Here is a 23,301-nt window from a genome sequence, read left to right as displayed (position 1 = left end):
AATGCCTGTGGTTTCTGCAGGCCAGGCCAGGCAGACGTCATACTGTGTAACGTCACAGGGCTGCCTTACTGATAAACCCCCTCTGTGGTGGGTAGAGCCAGGGGGGACTGAGGAGGGGGCTGGTGCTCCTGTCCTCTCTTCTCTCCAGGATAAGACAGTTCTTTGTTGAGGACGACTGCCAACCTTACACGCAACCCACTGCCATCATATGGATGAGCACTTGGTTTGGGGAATGAAGAGGGGGTGAATTGTGGCAGTTTTGAGGGTTAGGGTTTTTCTGGAGGAGGTGGAGAGCAGGGCCTGTTTTAAGCTGTGGTGCACCAACATGATGACATGATCCACCTCATCACGTGCTTCCTCAGCCCAGTTATCCTCTTAGTGCTGAAAGAAGTTAGTGACCAAAATGGCAGAATGGGCCAAAGCTGATCAGCAGGGTTACGTAGACTGTCTTCATACCTATGACTATATAGATTGTGTTTTTGTGTGTGCGCACAGACGCATCTCTGGCTACGTAGACTGTTTGTGTGTGTGTGTCCAGACCTATGGCTATAGAGTGTGTGTGTGACCACAGTCTGTTCCATTCTGTCCTTTAGGTGGTGAGGAAGATGATGTGGTTGATGGACCATGTGTTCAAGTACACTAACTTCGGCCTGGTGTCTCTAATCCATGGGGACTTCTTCATCAGACAGGTGAGACAGACATACTCTCAGAGACCTCTATCCATCTGGCTGGCTTTTGCTCAGCTGATAACTACCTAACTGCTCTTGTGATCAGATATTGTTTTATGTGGTCTGGCTGATCTAGCGGAAGGTTAATGCCGCAACGTCCGGCACACACATCTACAGTGTCGGCATAGGTTTGAATCTGGCCTTCTGCCCAGGCAACCTCTATCCATCTTTCCACACTGTCATCGTCTCTATTAAAAAAAATCAGAAAATGCCTAAATGTGTTTTATATTTTCACCAATGTTTGTATTTGTCCTTTTACCTACCACACACTTGACCTACTTTATTACCTACCACACACACACACACACACACACACTTTATTACCTACCACACTCACATACTTTATTACCTACCACATACACTTTACCTACTTTATTACCTACCACACACACACTTGACCTACTTTATTACCTACCACATACACTTTACCTACTTTATTACCTACCACACACACACTTTACCTACTTTATTACCTACCACACACACACACACTTTATTACCTACCACACACACACACACTTTATTACCTACCACACACACTTTATTACCTAACACACACATACACTTTATTACCTACCACACACACACACACACACACACACACACACACACACACACACACACACACACACACACACACACACACACACACACACACTTTATTACCTACCACACACACACTTTATTACCTACCACACACACACTTTATTACCTACCACACACATACACTTTATTACCTACCACACAGACACACACACACACACACTTTATTACCTACCACACACATACACTTTATTACCTACCACACACACACACTTTATTACCTACCACACACACACACTTTATTACCTACCACACACATACACTTTATTACCTACCACACACACACACACACACACACACACACACACACACTTTATTACCTACCACACACATACACTTTATTACCTACCACACACACACACACACACACACATACACTTTATTACCTACCACATACACTTTACCTACTTTATTACCTACCACACACACACTTTACCTACTTTATTACCTACCACACACACACACACACACACACACACACACACACACACACACACACACACACACACACACACACACACTTTATTACCTACCACACACACACTTTATTACCTACCACACACATACACTTTATTACCTACCACACACACACACACACACACACACACTTTATTACCTACCACACACACACTTTATTACCTACCACACACACACACTTTATTACCTACCACACACATACACTTTATTACCTACCACACACACACACACACACACACATATACACTTTATTACCTACCACACTCACACACTTTATTACCTACCACATACACTTTACCTACTTTATTACCTACCACACACACACTTTACCTACTTTATTACCTACCACACACACACACACACACACACACACACACACACACACACACACACTTTATTACCTACCACACTCACACACTTTATTACCTACCACATACACTTTACCTACTTTATTACCTACCACACACACACACTTTATTACCTACCACACACACACTTTATTACCTACCACACACATACACTTTATTACCTACCACACTCACACACTTTATTACCTACCACATACACTTTACCTACTTTATTACCTAGCACACACACACTTTACCTACTTTATTACCTACCACACCCACACACACACTTTACCTACTTTATTACCTACCACACACACACACACACACACACTTTATTACCTACCACACACACACTTTATTACCTACCACACACACACTTTACCTACTTTATTACCTACCACACACACACTTTACCTACTTTATTACCTACCACACACACACTTTACCTACTTTATTACCTACCACACACACTCATTACCCATGCACTCCAACTGAGCAGTATATCAGCGCAGCAGGAAGGAAACTGCTTCAGCCTCCTCTTCTAACAGGGAACAGCCAGGCAGGAAACGGCTACAGCCTCCACCTCCTAACAGGGAACAGCCAGACAGGCCCAGTGGACAGTAGAGCAGTGTTATGGTACTGTACAGTAGTCTAGCCCCCTGTCCTGGAGTGACCCAGCCTGCAGTGTGGGAGCAGCTGGAAGACAAAAGAACAGAGAGCAGTGTTCTGCCTGGGGGACGAACCGACAGACGGAAAGAGAAGACAGAGAGGCAAGCAGACAGATGGACGGAGACAGACGGACAGTGGCGATGGGGGGTGGTGGATAGTTACATATCGCAATATTATTTTGGATGATGTATCGATACTTTGAGTTGTAAAAATAATCAAAGTAAATGCGCCAAAACTCTGATATTTTCAACCTTTAGCTTCTCTATCTTCTTTTTAAATAAAGCCATCATGTTTTCAGCACTTATTTCCATGACTGACCAAAACTAATTATATCATGTTATCTCTTGTCTCTCTGCAAGCAGACGTATAGTGAGCAATATGTTTGGCACATTAAATGGCAGTATTGAATCTCAATACATGTAGAAATGTGAGAATCGCTATATACGGCACCTTAGTATTGTGATCGTATCATGAGGTCCCTGGCACTTCCCAATCTTATCAGACTGGGAGAACAGACAGACCGACGGGGAGATGTGGACACAGACTGAGACAGACGGACAGGAGGACTGGTGCTGTAGAGAGGGAGAGAGCGCTGATTCAGTTACAGTGCCAGTTGCATGCTGGCCCAGCAGCTCCAATCTCCTCTGGCCTTCCTGTCACGTGGCTCGCATTCTTCCCTCCAAATACCTCACACACTGAACATCTGCACTGTTGGCACCACGCTCTTTACTTAGGCTGGACTGACCGGACTGGCATGCATCGCACGCACACAAGCATGAAAAGACAAATTGTACAACATACATAACACAACAGTAGACAGTGTGATGCAGAGCCATATATATCTTGTGAAAATATATGGATCTGGTATGATGTATTACTACATACTATGCTCTTTACTTGGACTGCGCCACATGGCACTCACACTAGCATGAATGCTGACACACACAAATCACCTAACACACATAACATGGCAGCCAAGGTTCTAGAATGATGTTACTGCATATTGTACCAAGTATCGGGAGCTCTACATGGACTCACTTACATTCTCTCATACAAATATGAAGGCAAATGCCGACACATGCAAACTAGAAAAGGTAATTGTCCTGAAGAAAAAATTGTGTGCTTGCTTCAGCTGTCCAAAAGTATTTTTAAGGTTGTGTATGAAGTTTTGGGGTTTAGATTATTACGGGTTGAGAAATTGAGTCGAACATGAAGGCACATGCCGACACTACAAATGCCATAACGTACATAACTTGACCAACATGTATAACTCTATTGTATAACATACCACATGTACTAATCACACAAATACAGAAACCCAATCAATACCTGCACATGAATCCAGCCTCAGTGTGTTGATGCCTGTTAAACTGCCTCTGAACCTGGCCTAACTGGCAATCAATCCAAAAACCCTGCTAGTGTTATCTCTACTGCTAATGCTCCTACTGCTAATGGAACCACAGCTCATATGAACCTTGCTGTCCATTTATTTCAATGTAGCTTGGCTGAGTGTTACACTGTAGTGTACCCTCTAAACTGGGTTGTGACTAGTTCGTTAGGCAACAAACAGAATAAAAGATTTGAAACACCCAGGGACTACCTGGACTTGTCCAATAAGATTTTAGTTTTCTGCTGTAATACGTCTTGAAATGTTTTCCCTCTCTGTACAGTCATGGCCAAAAGTTTTGAATTACATAAATATTAATTTTCACAAACTTTGCTGCCTCAGTTTGTATGATGGCAATTTGCATATACTCCAGAATGTTATGAATGATCAGCTGAATTGCAATTAATTGCAATGTCCCTCTTTGCCATGCAAATGAACTGAATCCCCAAAATCCATTTCCACTGCATTTCAGTCCTGCCACAAAAGGACCAGCTGACATTGTCAGCTGTCAGTGATTCTCTCATTAACACAGGTGTGAGTGTTGAGGACAAGGCTGGAGATCACTCTGTCAAATCAAATGTATTTCTAAAGCCCTTCTTACATCAGCTGATGTCACAGAGTGCTGTACAGAAACCCAGCCTAAAACCCTAAACCACAAGCAATGCAGGCGTAGAAGCACAGTGGCTAGGAAAAACTCCCTAGGAAGAAACGTAGAGAGGAGCCAGGCTATGAGGGGAGGCCAGTCCTCTTCTGGCTGTGCCGGGTGGAGATTATAATGGAACATGGCCAAGATGTTCAAATGTTCATAAATGACCAGCATGGTCAAATAATAATAATCACAGTGGTTGTCGAGGGTGCAACAGGTCAGCACCTCAGGAGTAAATGTCAGTTGTCTTGTCATAGCCGATCATTCAGAGTATCTCTACCGCTCCTGCTGTCTCTAGAGAGTTGAAAACAGCAGGTCTGGGAAAGGTAACACGTCCGGTGAACAGGTCAGGGTTCCATAGCTGCAGGCAGAACAGTTGAAACTGGAGCAGCAGCACGGCCAGGTGGACTGGGGACAGCAAGGAGTCATCATGCCAGGTAGTCCCGAGGCATGGTCCTAGGGCTCAGGTCCTCTGAGAGAGAAAGAATTAGAGAGAGCGTACTTAAATTCACACAGGACACCGGATAAGACAGGAGAAATGCTCCAGATATAACATACTGACCCTAGCCCCCCGACACAAACTACTGCAGCATAAATACTGGAGGCTGAGACAGGAGGGGTCGGGAGACACTGTGGCCCCATCTGACGATACTCTCGGACAGGGCCAAACAGGCAGGATATAACCCCACCCACTTTGCCAAAGCACAGCCCCACACCACTAGAGGGATATCTTCAACCACCAATTTACCATCCTGAGACGAGGCCGAGTATAGCCCACAACCCAGACAGGAAGATCACGTCAATGACTCAACCCACTCAAGTGACACACCCCTCCTAGGGACGGCATGGAAGAGCACCAGTAAGCCAGTGACTCAGCCCCTGTAATAGGGTTAGAGGCAGAGAATCCCAGTGGAGAGAGGGGAACTGGCCAGGCAGAGACAATTCATGTGTAGGTAGGGTTGCTTCTCAGCCAAGTGAGTGGGCTCACTCACAATTTTGCATAAGAACACAGCCATGAATAAAGAATGGTACCAACACATCCTCTGAGAGCAACTTCTCCAAACCATCCAGGAACAGTTTGGTGACAAACAATGCCTTTTCCAGCATGATGGAGCACCTTGCCATAAGGCAAAAGTGATAACTAAGTGGCTGGGGGAACAAAACATCGATATTTCGGTCCATGGCCAGGAAACTCCTCAGACCTTAATCCCATTGAGAACTTGTGGTCAATCCTCAAGAGGCGGATGGACAAACAAATTCTGACAAACTCCAAGCATTGATTAAACAAGAATGGGCTGCCATTTAATGTTTTATTTGTAATAAATTAGCGGCAATTTCTAAACTTGTTTTTGCTTCATCATTATGGGGTATTGTGTGTAGATGTGGCCCAGAAGTTAATTGACAGCATGCCAGGGTGGATTGCAGAGGTCTTGAAAATGAAGGGTCAACACTGCAAATATAGACTCTGCATCAACTTAATGTAATTGTCAATATAAGCCTTTGACACTTATGAAATGCTTGTAATTATACTTTAGTATTCCATAGTAACATCTGACAAAAATATCTAGACACTGAAGCAGCAAACTTTGTGGAAATTAATATTTGTGTCATTCTCAAAACCTTTGGCCACTACTGTACACTACCACAGTAATAAAGAATAAAACAAATTAAAGCGGAAGCTTTTTGCAAAATAATTTAGTGTGCGGACCCTTTACATTTTCTGCATATTTAAACTTTGTCCCTCGTGCAGACAGCCCTGATTAGCGCCCTCATGACACCCCTGTTTTGTGTTCCTGTTTACCCCGCAGGGTAAAGCGTACCGGGACAAGCAGCTGATCTACCTAAAGGACCACCTGGACCGGTACTACCGCAGCCGCGACAGGAAGTGGATCGTGCTCTTCCCGGAGGGCGGCTTCCTGCGCAAGCGACGGGAAACCAGCCAGGCGTTTGCCAAGAAGAACTCACTACCGCCCCTGACGCACGTGACGCTGCCGCGGCTAGGTGCCACCCAGGTGATCCTGAAGACCCTAGGACCGCAGCAGGAGAACGGCATCCTGGGGAAGGAGGCTAGCACAATGCACCCCAGCCAGTCAGGTGGGTAACCAACACACACACACACAAAGGGCAGGGAGGGGGAGCTAATGGATCACACACACCATGTACATACATAAACTCTCTTTTACTATTGTCACTTCTCTCACACACATTGACACACACACATTGAGACACACGTTAACACAGTCAAGAAAGAAGCTCCCTACACACACACACACACGCTCTTCCGTTTCACCTTACCCTGCATCCAAATTCCTAGTCACCTGAGGTCTGAGAGGACTCTGACCCCCCCCCTTCTCTCTAATCCTGTCAGACTATCGAGAACGGGTACAGACAGAACCATCTGTTCACCTATTATAGTCATCTAGGATCAGGTCAGCCTCCAGGGCTCACCAAGCAAAGGTCTCCTGTGTTTGAAGCAGGGTTTGTGTCAATTTAAATTATTAAGCGATTATAATTTTAACATAAACAGCTTCTCATTTTCAGTTTATTGAGAATTCATTGAACATTGGTGCCTTTTTTTTCAATGATTGAATTGGAAGTTCAGTTGACCTCCTGAATTAACTGACTTCCATTCGAATCGACCCTACCCTGGTTTAAAGGGTATTTTACCTGATTCCAGATAGTCACCGATTCCTGGAAAAGATGTTGTCAGGACGCATCACCATCCGTTGAGACACGCGTTAACACAGTTAAGAAAGAAGCTCCCTACACACACACACACACACACACACACACACACACACACACACACGCACACACACACGCACACACACACACATGCTCTTCTTCTTGCTCTTTGACTCTCCCGGTCAGTTATCAACCATGCCTGTGGTTCCCAGAGTATAACACGCCCTAGTTCTATACTTTCCAAATGGGGGGGAGAGAAGGAGATTGTGGGTATTGAAGTAGTAATCAGACATGCGATTTTGGCATGAGACTCAACAATTTATCGTAAGCTTTTGATTCCATCCAAAAAAGTGGATTAATAAAAACATGTTTTGAGTAGGCCTAGTTTTCAAGTAAAATAACTCTTTCAAAATACCTCCCTGGGGCAAATCTTGTCACACTGTCAGTAAACTACACATCCAACTCCCAAAACTAATTTATTTCACTGGTAGCCTCTTTGATAAACATTGACAGTTATTCTTTCAAACTACCATACTGTTCCTGTAAATATTGTCACTCTTCCTATACATAGAATGTGTGGTGCAGATCTTGATCAAATGGGAGTTTTGTATTGAGCTTGCTGCCTGTTGACGGAATACTCGCATCAAATCATCACTTCTCTGTTGTAGTGCCCTCTGAGAATACTGTTTTCAATGGGGGGGCGTGGGCTGTATGGATGGGGGTGACGAAACACAGACAGTGTCACACATGAAGGAGCCAGAAATTGCAACTGAGGTTCCCTGGACCCCCAGCGACAGTTATCGGTAGAGTAATTTCTCTTTCTGGGGACCAGGCCTAAATACACTGATTGTGTGGGAGGATGTCTCCGCAATTAAGAAAATGCTCTGAAAATGACATGTTTATTTTACCCCCCCTCACCCAGGCTGCATACACCCATACACACAGGCGTGAGCACAAACACACATACACACGCATACACAGACAGGCGCACACAAACACGAGGCTTGGGCTGTATCCAGATTGTCATACCTTCATACCGACCTTGTGCCATACTGGGATATTCGGTAATACCGGCAGTGAACACAAGGGGCTGTTTTTAAATGCCACTGATACTCTGCAATCCGAAGGTTAGCAATGCTAACAAGTACATGTAAAATCCCATAGAGAACGCTAACTAAATGGAAGAAGCTAACCACTTAGCTAGATGGCTAACTAGCTACTAAATTAGCAAATCGAATGCACAACTGCAGAGCATTTAGCACATTTTAGACAGTTAACTTAATAGTTAGATGATATCTAGCTGGAGAACATTTAGTTGTGAATTCCATACTGTAATTAGATCACCTGGTGTATTCTGTACAATAGTGAGTGACTCACAAGGCTCCGGTTTCTCTTCTTTGTGTGCTTGTAAACAAACACCACGTGTTCTCTCTTCACTAAACACATACAAGAACACACACATACATTTAATAGTGCCAGACATGCACACAAACATATAAAGTGGGCATTGCTGTTCTGATTTCAGTTGTCCTTGATGTCCTTTGTTTGTTTGTTTTTTTGTTTTTTTGCATTGTTTGCTGTTTTCTTGTCTTTTCCTTTTTTCTCTTGGTTGTTGGTGCATTGGGGGGTTCTTGGGGGTGGGGAATGGAATTAATTTTATTTTTTATTTTTCTGGGGGAGGGGGACTGTGGGAGGGGTCTCGAATGGTTGAGGGACAGCTGTGGAGGCATCTTGGAGGGTTCCGGGATTCACAAGATTGTGATCATGAAAAAGGAAACTGTGACGTATTTCATATCACTATCATGCACACGCACCCTCACACATAAGGATGGCTCTGTTGCGGAAAGACTGATACATGTTTGATAGTGTCTTGATGCTGTATTGTTTGTCCTTCGTGTTCTAATACATGTATGTTACCCCTTCCTTGTGTTTTTTGTAATAAATAATTGTAAAAAAGCAACAAAAAAACACCATGTGACTGGGGACTGCCATAACCTTCATGATAGGTGAAATGAAGATAGCAATGTTTTTTATTGCACAAGTTGACTGCAGGTATTTAAGTACAGTAGCTACAAATATTAAAATACTTAAAGGAAATAGTGTTAATGGTATTGATAAACCATCCCGTGGCTTTTTCCAAATACCCCGGAATACCACCCAAGCCTAACAAACACCATCACTGAAGCACACACACACACACACACACACAGACACACACACACACACACACACACACACACACACACACACACACACACACAAGAATCCCCCGTCACACAAACAGGCATACGCACGCACATTGGAATTCCCTGGCTTAAGATCAAAACCCAAAATGCATTTCTAGTAATTGTAAAGTAGTTTTGGGGCCAGCAGTATTGAGTGCACGTGGCTAAGGGGTCTGGCCACCATGGGGGTTGCTAATGCAGCTAACTCCAGTGGCCTGCAATAAGAGACTCAGCACTTACAGTTGAGCTATCAAATACATCCAGGTCTATTGCATGGAAGTACATGCTTCTTAGGTAGATTCCAATAAAGAATCATGTCATTTAATAGTTGGAAAAAGTGATGATTTTTATTTATTTACCTTTATTTAACTAGGCAAGTCAGTTAAGAACAAATTCTTATTTTCAATGACGGCCTAGGAACAGTGGGTTAACTGCCTGTTCAGGGGCAGAACGACAGATTTGTACCTTGTCAGCTCGGGGATTTGAACTTGCGACCTTCCGGTTACTAGTCCAACGCTCTAAACACTAGGCTACCCTGCCACCCCAATGATGATGGAGGATGCTAAGGGCTTGATGATTAAAGCCTGATTTATACCCTATACAGTATATGCAACCAAGAACTACAATTAGCTACACAACGTGGCCATTCTGCATCGTTGCATTGTGCAGCCCCGCGCAACAACAGAGTAGATTGTGCTGATTTGTTAGTGCACCATAGTTTTAAAACTCTGCATAGTGCTAAAACAATGGCGTCGTTTCTGAATTCCGTCATCTTTATGTACCTTTGCCATTATAAACTTGACGCAAATACGCAGGATCGCCATTTTGTGTTGCGTCCGTACAATGTCAATTGGAGGGGGGGGGGGGGGGGGGGTGTAGAATGTCCCTGAAGGAATGTCCATCAAGGGTGCAGTAGGGGGGTGGGGGAATGAGGTTAAAGAACAGTAATACAAATAATAATGTATACATATTTACAAAGGTATCAATGATAAATGTCCATTGGGGGTGGGGGCAGGATAAATGTCCATGGGGAACGGTCCCAGTTGGAGGTCTGTGCATGGCCCTGGTGCTGAATATGAACTTGTACATAAACTTACTCATAAAAACAGCAGCTCTTTGTTGTATTCATTGAGACTCTCTCTCATCATAGTTTTAACACTGAGGGTACAAAACATTAGGAACACCTGCTCTTTCCATGACCGACTGATCAGGAGAAAGCTGTAATTCCTTATTGATGTCACTTGTTAAATCCACTTCAATTGGTGTAGCTGAAGGGGAGGAGAGAGGTAAAATAATGATTGTAAACCTTGAGACAACTGAGTGTGAATGGGCAAGACAAAGATTTAAGTGCTTTTGACCGGGTATGGTAGTAGGTGCCAGGCGCACCGGTTTTATTTTGGCAAGAACTGCAACTCTCTGGGGTTTTTTTATGCTCAACATTTTCCTGTGCATATCAAGAATGGTCCACCACCCAAAGGACATCAACATGGGCCAGCATCCCTGCGCAACGCGTTCGACCTCTTGCAGAGGCCATGACCTGTTCAGAGTGCAAAACGGTGGTGCAACTCAATATTAGGAAAGTGTTCCTAATGTTTTGTACACTGTCAGTGGAGGCTCCTCAGAGGAGGAAGTGGAGGTTATCCTTTTTAGATAAAACTATACTAAATACAGTGCTTTAGGTAAGTATGCGGATCCCTTGACTTTTTCCACATTTTGTTCGGTCTTATTCATTTTGTCTAATTTTAAAATTGATTAAATTATTTTTTTCTTCATCAATCTACACACAATGACAAAGCAAAAACAGGTTTTTAGACATTTTTCCTAATTTATAAAAAATTATATTCAGACCCTTTACTCAGTACTTTATTGAAGCATCTTTGGCAGCGATTAAAGCCTCAAGTCTTGAGTATGACGCTACAAGCTTGGCACACCTGTTTTGGGGGAGTTTCTCCCATTCTTCTCTGCAGATCCTCTCAAGCTCTGTCAGGTTGGATGGGGAGCTTCTCTGCACAGCTATTTTCAGGTCTCTCCAGAGATGTTCGATCGGGTTCAAGTTCGGGGTCTGGCTGGGCCACTCGACGGCATTCAGAGACTTGTCCCGAAGCCACTCCTGCATTGTCTTGGCTGTGTGCTTAGGGTCGTTGTCCTGTTGGAAGGTGAATCTCAGGGCCCCGATCTGAGGCCCTGAGCACTCTGGAGCAGGTCTGTTTAACAGTCTGATGTCCTTGATAGATACTCTTTTTCAGTCTCTCGTCCCCAGCTTTGATGCACCTGTACTGACCTCACCTTCTGGATGGAAGTGGGGTGAACAGGCAGTGGCTTGGGTGGTTATTGTCCTTGATGATCTGTTTTGCCTTCCTGTGACATCGGGTGCTGTAGGTGTCCTGGAGGGCAGATAATTTGCCCCCGGTGATGTGTTGTGCAGACTACACCACCTTCTGGAGAGCCCTGCGGTTGTGGGAGGTGTAGTTGCCATACAGGCGGTGATACAGCCTGACAGGATGCTCTCATTTGTGTACCTGTAAAAGTTAGTGAGGGTTTTTGGTGACAAGCCACATTTTGTTCAGCCTCCTGAGGTTGAAGAGGCGCTGTTGTGTCTTCTTCACCACACTGTGTCCATGGACCATTTCATTTTGTCGGTGATATGTACACTGAGGAACTTAAAACTTTCCACCTTATCTCCGCTGCTGTCCCGTCGATGTGATAGGGGGGGTGCTCTCTGCTATTTCCTCAGTCCATAATCATCTATTTTTTTTTGCTGACATTGAGTGAGAGGTTATTTTCCTGACACCACACTCCGAGGGCCCTCACCAGCTCCCTGTAGGCCATCTCGTCATTGTTGGTAATCAAGCCTACCGCTGTAGTGTCGTCTGCAAACTTGATGAATGAGTTCGAGGCGTGCATGGCCACACAGTCGTGGGTGAACAGGGAGTACAGGAAGGGCTGAGGACGCACCCTTGTGGGTCCCCAGTGTTGAGGATCAGCAGAGTGGAGATGTTTCCTCCCTTCACCATCTGGGGTCGACCCGTCAGGAAGTCCAGGACCCAGTTGCACAGGGCGGGTTCGAGACCCAGGGCTTAATGATGAGTTTGGAGGGTACTATGGTGTTGAATGCTGAGCTGTAGTCAATGAGAAGCATTCTTACATAGGTATTCCAGATGGGATAGGGCAGTGTGATGGAGATTGCATCGTCTGTGGACCTATTAGGGCGGTAAGCAAATTGAAGTGGGTCTAAGATGTAAGGTAGAGGTCAAATGATCCTTGACTAGTCTCTCACTTCATGATGACAGAAGTGAGTGCTACAGGGCGATCGTCATTTAGTTCAGTTACCTTAGCTTTCTTGGGAACAGGAACAATGGTGGCCATCTTGAAGCATGTTGGGACAGCAGACTGTGATAGGGATTGATTGAATATGTCCGTAAACACAACAGCCAGCTGGTCTGCGCATGCTCTGAGGACGCGGCTAGGGATGGCGTCTGGGCCGGCAGCCTTGCGAAGGTTAACACGTTTTAAATGGTGTAATCATGTCGGCCATGGAGAAGGAGAGCCCACAGTCATTTGTAGCGGGCCGCGTCAGTGTCACTGTATTGTCCTCAAAGCGCGCAAAGAAGTTGTTTAATTTGTCTGGAAGCAAGACGTCATTGTCTGCGACGGGGCTGTTTTTGTTTTTGTAATCCGTTATTGTCTGTAGACCCAGCCACATTCGTCTCATGAGCGGTTGAATTGTGACTCCACTTTGTCTCTATACTGACACTTTGCTTGTTTGATTGCCTTATGGAGGGAATAACTACACTGTTTGTATTCGGCCATGTTTCCAGTTGCCTTGCCATGATTAAATGCGGTGGTACGTGCTTTCAGTTTTGCATGAATGCTGCCATCAATCCACGGTTTCTGTTTAGGGAAGGTTTTAATAGTCAGTGGGTACAACATCTCCTATACACTTCCTAATAAACTCGCTCACCGAGTCAGGGTATACGTCAATGTTATTGTCGGAGGCTACCCGGAACATATACCAGTCCAAGTGATCGAAGCAATCTTGAAGCTTGGAGTCCACGGGCACTTCCTGTTTGTTTCTCCCTGTAGCAGGGGAGCTACAAGATGGAGTCATGGTCTGTTTTGCCAAAAGGTGGGCGGGGGAGGGCCTTGCATGCATCGCGGAAGTTAGAGTAGTAATGGTCGAGCATGTTACTCGCTCGTGTACTGCAATCGATATGCTGATAGAATTTAGGTAGCCTTGTTGTCAAATTAGCTTTGTTAAAATTCCCATCCACAATAAATGCAGCCTCAGGATATATGGTTTCCAGCTTGCATAAAGTCCAGTGAAGTTCCTTAATGGCTGTCTTGGTATCCGCTTGAAGGGGGATATACACGACTGTGACGATAACCGAAGAGAGTTCCCTTTGTAGATAATACGGTCGGCATTTGATTGTGAGGAATTCTAGGTCAAGTGAACAAAAGGACTTGTTCTTGTATGTTGTTACAATTATACCATGAGTCGTTTATCATGAAACATACACCCCCGCCCTCCTCCTTACCGGAGATATGTTTATCCCTGTTGGCGCGAAGCACTGAAAATCCCATTGGCTGTTCGGAATCCGACAGTATGTCCCCAGCTAGCCATGTTTCGGCGAGACAGAGTATGTTACAATCCCTGATTTCTCTTTGGAAAGCAACTCTTGCCTTGATTTCGTTGACTTTGTTAACTAGGGACTGGACATTAGTGAGTAATATTCTCGGAAGCGGTGGGTGGTGTGCACACATCCGAAGCCTCACTGGAAGACCGCTCTCCTCCGGCGGCATTGTTTTGGGTCGGCCTCTAGAATCAGTTCAAATGCCCTGGGAGAGGTGCAGACAAAGGATCCGCTTTGGGAAAGTCTTATTCATGGTCGTTGTGCTGTTAAGTTGTCATCTCGCTGATATCCAATAGTTCTTCCCGGCTGTATATTATAACACTTAAGGTTTTCTGGGCTTACAATATAAGAAATAATATTTGTTTTAACTAAATACTGCACAGTTTCCTAAGGACTAGAAGCGAAGCTGCCATCTCTATCGGCGCCATCTCTTCAATGCTGCAGAAACGTTTTGGTACCCTTCCCCAGCTCTATGCCTCGACACAATCCTGTCTTGGAGCTCTACGGACAATTCCTTCGACCTCATGGCTTGGTTTTTGCTCTTATAAGGTTGCACAACCACCTTATATAGACAGGTGTGAGCCTTTCCAAATGATGTACAATCAATTTATTTTACCGCAGGTGTACTCAAATCAAGTTGTAAAAAACATCTCAAGGATGATCAATGGAAACAGGATGCACCTGAGCTCAATTTCGAGTTTCATAGCAAAGGAATACTTATGTAAATAAGGTTAACATTTTTTTATTTATCTAAAAACATGTTTTTGATGTGTCATTATGGGATACTGTGTGTGTTCCTGAGGAAATTGTTTTATTTAACCCATTTTAGAATAAGGCTGTAACGTAACAAAATGTGGAAAAAGTCAAGGGGTCTGAATACTTTCCAAAGCACTGTATCTTCACATCACCAAATTATTGATTAATACACACTGTTTTGTAGTAAAGGTCTACAGTAGCCTCAGCAGCAACTCTTGAAGGTAAGCACTGTGGTGTAGCTGGAGGACAGCTAGCTTCTGTCTTGCTCTGGGTACATTGACTTCAATACAAAACCTAGGATAATCATAGTTTTCACCTCCTTTCATAGACTTACACACTAATTATGACAACTTCCAGAGGACGTCCTCCAACCTGGGGCGGCAGGTAGCCTAGTGGTTGTAACCGAAAGATTGAATCCCCGAGCTGACAAGGTAAAAAATATGTCGTTCTGCCCCTGAACAAGGCAGTTAACTCACTGTTCCTAGGCCGTCATTGTAAATAAGAATTTGTTATTTTTATTTTTTATTTGACCTTTATTTAACCAGGCAAGTCAGTTAAGAACAAATTCTTATTTTCAATGACGGCCTGGGAACAGTGGGTTAACTGCCTGTTCAGGGGCAGAACGACAGATTTGTACCTTGTCAGCTCGGGGGTTTGAACTTGCAACCTTCCGGTTACTAGTCCAACGCTCTAACCACTAGGCTACCACTAGGCTACCCTGAGTTGCCTAAAGCTAAACTAAAAAAAAAATAACCTATCAGAGCTTTTTCAACTTGAGCTGACATGTTGTCCACCAAATCAAAGGATCAGAGTATGAATCTAGTGCTGAAAGCATAAGCTACAGCTAGCTAGCACTGCAGTGCATAAAATGTGGTGAGTAGTTGACTCAAAAGGACAACAAATTAATTTCTTCCAAAATGGAGAAGCGAGAGAGCTAGCTATATTTGGTTGTATTTTTAGTTTTTACTTTCACTTAGCTAGCAAATGCAGCTAGCTAGTTTAGCCTACTCAAACACCTGGCTCAACCAGAGGGATGCTATGTTAGCTAGCTGGCTATGGCTTTTCCAACACTTGAACTCTTTCAAGTCAAGGTATGCTTTTGGTTTTATTCATGTTTTTCACTGTGTTTGCTTGCACGCTTATAGTGCATGTGAGTGTTTATATTCACATTAGTGTAAAACAGTCTTTGGGCTCGTGAAGTACACTATATACACCACGTGTTATTATTACGTAGTGTGTGAGAGTGTTTGGAATAGTTTGTGTAGTATGTTTGTATATGTGTGTGAGTTTGTATTAGCGACTGTATCCCTGGCTGATGAAAGGCACAGCGTTAACGCGCTCGCTCTCTCACCCTCCCTGATGGTGCCGAGAGCCTCACTCTGCTGACTCACACAGGCAGATATTGGGCCACTCGGAGGAAATGGGATTTGATGTTAATGTATCGCCCACACAGCTCTCTGCTTCTTCCTCCTCCACCACCACCACGGCTGTGTATCAGCCACACAGCTCTCTGCTTCTTCCTCCTCCACCACCACCACGGCTGTGTATCAGCCACACAGCTCGCTGCCTTCTCCACCACCACCGCTGTGTATCAGCCACACAGCTCTCTGCTTCTTCCTCCTCCACCACCACCACGGCTGTGTATCAGCCACACAGCTCGCTGCCTTCTCCTCCACCACCGCTGTGTATCAGCCACACAGCTCTCTGCTTCTTCCTCCTCCACCACCACCACGGCTGTGTATCAGCCACACAGCTCGCTGCCTTCTCCACCACCTCCGCTGTGTATCAGCCACACAGCTCTCTGCTTCTTCCTCCTCCACCACCACCACCGCTGTGTATCAGCCACACAGCTCGCTGCCTTCTCCACCACCACCGCTGTGTATCAGCCACACAGCTCACTGCCTTCTCCACCACCACCGCTGTGTATCAGCCACACAGCTCGCTGCCTTCTCCTCCACCTCCGCTGTGTATCAGCCACACAGCTCTCTGCTTCTTCCTCCTCCACCACCACCACGGCTGTGTATCAGCCACACAGCTCGCTGCCTTCTCCACCACCACCGCTGTGTATCAGCCACACAGCTCGCTGCCTTCTCCTCCACCTCCGCTGTGTATCAGCCACACAGCTCGCTGCCTTCTCCTCCACCGCTGTGTATCAGCCACACAGCACGCTGCCTTCTCCTTCGCCTCCACCGCTGTGTATCAGCCACACAGCTCTCTGCTTCTTCCTCCTCCACCACCACCACCGCTGTGTATCAGCCACACAGCTCTCTGCTTCTTCCTCCTCCACCACCACCACGGCTGTGTATCAGCCACACAGCTCTCTGCTTCTTCCTCCTCCACCACCACCACGGCTGTGTATCAGCCACACAGCTCTCTGCTTCTTCCTCCTCCACCACCACCACGGCTGTGTATCAGCCACACAGCTCGCTGCCTTCTCCACCACCTCCGCTGTGTATCAGCCACACAGCTCTCTGCTTCTTCCTCCTCCACCACCACCACGGCTGTGTATCAGCCACACAGCTCGCTGCCTTCTCCTCCACCACCACTACGGCTGTGTATCAGCCACACAGCTCTCTGCTTCTTCCTCCTCCACCACCACCACCGCTGTGTATCAGCCACACAGCTCTCTGCTTCTTCCTCCTCCACCACCACCACGGCTGTGTATCAGCCACACAGCTCTCTGCTTCTTCCTCCTCCACCACCACCACGGCTGTGTATCAGCCACACAGCTCTCTGCTTCTTCCTCCTCCACCACCACCACGGCTGTGTATCAGCCACACAGCTCTCTGCTTCTTCCTCCTCCACCACCACCACGGCTGTGTATCAGCCACACAGCTCGCTGCCTTCTCCACCACCTCCGCTGTGTATCAGCCACAAAGCTCGCTGCCTTCTCCTCCACCGCTGTGTATCAGCCACACAGCACGCTGCCTTCTCCTTCGCCTCCACCGCTGTGTATCAGCCACACAGCTCGCTCCACCTCTACCACCGCTGTGTATCGGCCCCTCTATGTCACCCGGGGTAATTAAAGACAGTCGCACAACAACAGAATGTGTAAACCCAGAGCCAATGACTGCCGAGTTTCTCGCTGGTGGCTTGGCCTGTTCAGCCTATTCAAGCCACTCAACCAAAGCATGGTCGCCAATCTGATAACTGCTGTTAAACGGGCTGATGTGGAAATGCAGGGGAAACGTTGTTGTCTTAATGGCCGCTTGTACAAGGTACAGGGATGACAACGCATGCGGCAGTTAGTTGATGACTCGCTTGGTGCTATGCCTTTTGGTTTTTGATAAGCTGTGTATGGGATTTTCCCGTGCTCAGTGACTAATCACAGGTGTCCATTAACCCAGGAACCTCCTGATTGGTTAAGAGCATGGCCTGACTAGCCTCATTGTCAGGGAGACCTTTGTCCCTGTGTGCATCCCACTTCCTCTATTCGTGCATTACTCCCTATGGACTCTGGTCTAATGTAGTGCACTCTATAGGGAATAGGGTGCCATTTGAGATGGACACCCTGTGTATGCTCCCTCTAACTGTTTACAGCATCCAGGCTACTGCGATGTGGTATCAAATGAATGGCTGTGCTGTCATTACAGTATTGTTTGTCACTGCGTTACAGGGAGGTAGTGATAGCTTGGCACCACGCCTGTTTCGGATCTGGCGGCAAACTCGGCTGCTCGGCTTTCACTGTGCCGAGAACCAGATCCCTGTTACCATCATGGAGATTGGAACACTGTTGGCCTGATACAAAATGTTCAACACTGCCCAGGCAGGAATAGATGTTCTGTTGAACAGCATCAGAACTCTGCTTTCATTATGTCTGTGTTCATCTTAGCAAAGTTTTGAAACAGCAGAGTTGTCCAAGTGCAGTTAAGTGATTTAGTCTGAAAGACCTGCGGAAATTGACAATCTTTTTCTCCTTCCTCCATCTGATCTTTAAATTTGTAAAACACACCCGTGCATGTACACACATTTGAACGGTATATATATATACTACCGTTCAAAAGTTTGGGGTCACTTAGAAATGTCCTTGTTTTTGAAAGAAAAGCACTTTTTTTTTTGTCCATTTCAAAAAACATCAAATTGTTCAGAAATACAGTGTAGACGTTAATGTTGTAAATGACTATTGTAGCTGGAAATGGCAGATTTGTTATGGAATAATATCTACATAGGCGTACACAGGCCCATTATCATCAATCATCACTCCTGTGTTCCAATGGCACGTTGTGTTATCTAATCCAAGTTTATCATTTTAAAAGGCTCATTGATCATTAGAAAACACTTTTGCAGTTATGTTAGCACAGCTGAAAACTGTTGGTCTGATTAAAAAAGCAATAAAACTGGCCTTAGACTCGTTGAGTATCTGGAGCATCAGCATTTATAGGTTCAGCTACAGGCTCAAAATGGCCAGAAACAAAGATCTTTATTCTGAAACTCATCAGTCTATCATTGTTCTGAGAAATGAAGGCTATTCTATGCGAGAAATTGCCAAGAAACTGAAGATCTCATACAACGCTGTGTACTACTCCCTTCACAGAACAGCGCAAACTGACTCTAACCAGAATAGAAAGATTGGGAGGCCCCGGTGCACAACTGAGCAAGAGGACAAGTACATTATAGTGTCTAGTTTAAGAAAGACGCCTCGCAAGTCCTCAATTGGCAGCTTCATTAAATAGTACCCGCAAAACACCAGCCTCAACGTCAACAGTGAAGAGGTGACTCCGGTTTGTTGGCCTTCTCAGCAGAGTTCCTCTGTCGAGTGTCTGTTCTTTTGCCCATCTTAATCTTTACTTTTTATTGGCCAGTCTGAGATGTGGCTTTTTCTTTGCAACTCTGCCTAGAAGGCCAGCATCCCGGAGTCACCTCTTCACTGACGTTGAGACTCTCCAACACACACACACACACACGCATTCTCCAGCACACACGCACGCATTCTCCAGCACACACACACGCATTCTCCAGCACACACGCACGCATTCTCCAGCACACACGCAAGCATTCTCCAGCACACACGCAAACAGTCTCCAACACACACGCAAGCAGTCTCCAACACACACACACACGCACACGCAGTCTCCAACACACACACACACGCACACGCAGTCTCCAACACACACGCACACGCAGTCTCCAACACATACACACACGCACACGCAGTCTCCAAGACACGCACACAAGCACACACACGCAGTCTCCAACGCACACACGCACACAGTCTCCGACAGTCACACACAAAGGCCAAACAGGCTACATCTGTATTTGTAGGCCATTGCAGCCTTATGTCACAGATCAGAGGCTCGGCTTGAGCGATGAGGTTTATCCTCAGATAATCACCTGGACCATGTCACTGCCCACCTCGCCTGCTAGCTCTGTCCGCCCTGTGATGCCATGGCTCTGTGTCTGAAAAGCTTACTTAATCCTCAAATCCTTGTCTCCTCGCTTCCTCAATTTCTCTAAGCTCATTGGAGGAGTAGATCTGAGGGAGGGACTATGGATCCTCCCCTCCAATGAGCTTTGAAGAGGAACTAAGGAAACAAGGACGGAGGATCAAGGATGTGACAGCTAGTAAGGTTTTCATACACGGCCTGTGTCTGGGCCAGACGTTCCTCTCCTTATGGTTTCAACCCCCCTCAGCCTCTCTCGTCCCCTCTCACAGCCTAAGGATGCACAGCCCACTCTGACAGACAGACATACACACAGACACACCCCTTAGTCACTTACTCTCTCTCCCTCCAATCTGTCATCCCTCTTTCTCTCTCGTCCCTTCTGTCTCTTCATCTCCTGCCTCTCTCCCCTGTCCATATCATCCTCACTGTCTGCCTGTGATGCTCATTCATGTCCTAACTCTCTCTATCTCCGCCTGTGCAGGTAGTAAACCCAAAGGCCTACAGTGGGTGGTGGATGTGACCATAGCGTACCCCAAAGCCAGGCCCATGGACATCCAGACGTGGATCTTTGGCTACAGACCCCCCACGGTCACACATGTACACTACAGGTAATGACTGACCCCAACTATACTGACACCTCTCTCTTTATCTCTGTACCTTTCTCACCCTCTTAGTCTCTATCCAAGGCTGGGCTGCGTTGTGTTGGCTTTATGGCTCGGCCAGGTTGTTGGGCTTTAGGGCTCGGCCAGGTTGTTGGGCTTTAGGGCTCGGCCAGGTTGTTGGGCTTTAGGGCTCTGCCAGGTTGTTGGGCTTTAGGGCTCGGCCAGGTTGTTGGGCTTTAGGGCTCGGCCAGGTTGTTGGGCTTTAGGGCTCGGCCAGGTTGTTGGGCTTTAGGGCTCGGCCAGGTTGAGATCCATATCTTGGTCTGGCCCTCTTCATCATAGAAAATATAATAAGAACATGTTATGGCTCTTGTTCAGATCTTGTAATTATGGATTCATTCTGAGGAAGATTGGCGATGGGAAGTATAGCAGTTGTTTTTCAGGCTCCTGACCAACTCTGCTATTTTGGGGTTTTGTGCGCTGATCTTCTGTTCTTTTGTACATAATGTTACCTCCATCGTTTCCTACGACCGTAAACAGATTCAGAACAGCGATCACTAACCTTGATTTGGATTAATATTTCTACTTCAATAAAACGGCGGCACAGGACATACTGCTCACCCCTGACCAGGCCCTAATCCCCCTACACTAGGATAATAAAGAGACGGCGATATAGAGGCCGACGTGCTGGTGCCCTGATCAAACTACGGCGGAGAGTAAATGATCCACCTCCACCCTCTGTTTAATTAGCAAATTTACAATCACTTGAGAACAAACTGGACGAGCTCCGTTCGAGACTATTCTATCAACGAGACCTGAAGAACTGTAATATCCTATGTTTCTCGGAAACTTCAAGCCTATCAACTCCCAAGATTAGGCTGGCAATACTATAGTGCCTATAAGAAAATCCAATTGTCAAAGGTATATAAAATACAAATGGTATAGAGAGAAATAGTGCTACAATAACTACAACCTAAAACTTCTTACCTGGGAATATTGAAGACTCATGTTAAAAGGAACCACCAGCTTTCATATGTTCTCATGTTCTGAGCAAGGAACTTAAATGTTAGCTTTTTTACATGGCACATATTGCAATTTTACTTTCTTCTCCAACACTTTGTTTTTGCATTGTTTAAACCAAATTGAACATGTTTCATTATTTATTTGAGAATAAATAGATTTTATTTATGTATTATATTAAGTTAAAATAAGTGTTCATTCATTATTGTTGTAATCATCATTATTACAAATATATATATATACAGTGCATTGCGAAAATATTCGGCCCCCTTGAACTTTGGGACCTTTTGCCACATTTCAGGCTTCAAACATAAAGATATAAAACTGTATTTTTTTGTGAAGAATCAACAACAAGTGGGACACAATCATGAAGTGGAACGACATTTATTGGATATTTCAAACTTTTTTAACAAATCAAAAACTGAAAAATTGGGCGTGCAAAATTATTCAGCCCCTTTACTTTCAGTGCAGCAAACTCTCTCCAGAAGTTCAGTGAGGATCTCTGAATTTTCCAATGTTGACCTAAATGACTAATGATGATAAATACAATCCACCTGTGTGTAATCAAGTCTCCGTATAAAAGCACCTGCACTGTGATAGTCTCAGAGGTCCGTTAAAAGCGCAGAGAGCATCATGAAGAACAAGGAACACACCAGGCAGGTCCGAGATACTGTTGTGAAGAAGTTTAAAGCCGGATTTGGATACAAAAAGATTTCCCAAGCTTTAAACATCCCAAGGAGCACTGTGCAAGCGATAATATTGAAATGGAAGGAGTATCAGACCACTGCAAATCTACCAAGACCTGGCCGTCCTCTAAACTTTCAGCTCATACAAGGAGAAGACTGATCAGAGATGCAGCCAAGAGGCCAATGATCACTCTGGATGAACTGCAGAGATCTACAGCTGAGGTGGGAGACTCTGTCCATAGGACAACAATCAGTCGTATATTGCACAAATCTGGCCTTTATGGAAGAGTGGCAAGAAGAAAGCCATTTCTTAAAGATATCCATAAAAAGTGTCGTTTAAAGTTTGCCACAAGCCACCTGGGAGACACACCAAACATGTGGAAGAAGGTGCTCTGGTCAGATGAAACCAAAATTGAACTTTTTGGTAACAATGCAAGACGTTATGTTTGGCG

At 45.3% G+C, this 23,301-nt stretch overlaps 1 protein-coding gene across 2 annotated transcripts in view; it reads left to right on the top strand.

Annotated features, from left to right (window-relative positions):
• Positions 1-23,301, top strand: part of lpgat1 (lysophosphatidylglycerol acyltransferase 1) — an 82,642-nt gene that overhangs the window by 43,431 nt on the left and 15,910 nt on the right. For both annotated transcript variants that reach the window (XM_036984801.2, XM_090242592.1), the window contains 3 exons: positions 594-689; positions 6,669-6,954; positions 21,023-21,149. In XM_036984801.2, the coding sequence (XP_036840696.1) occupies positions 594-689; positions 6,669-6,954; positions 21,023-21,149 (509 nt within the window). The remainder of the gene's footprint in view (positions 1-593; positions 690-6,668; positions 6,955-21,022; positions 21,150-23,301) is intronic.

Source organism: Oncorhynchus mykiss, chromosome 8, assembly GCF_057628025.1.
Source record: "Oncorhynchus mykiss isolate SJ-2025 chromosome 8, ASM5762802v1, whole genome shotgun sequence".
NCBI lineage: Eukaryota > Metazoa > Chordata > Actinopteri > Salmoniformes > Salmonidae > Oncorhynchus > Oncorhynchus mykiss.
Note: the sequence above shows the minus strand (reverse complement) of the source record. Positions and strands in the feature narration are given on the sequence as shown.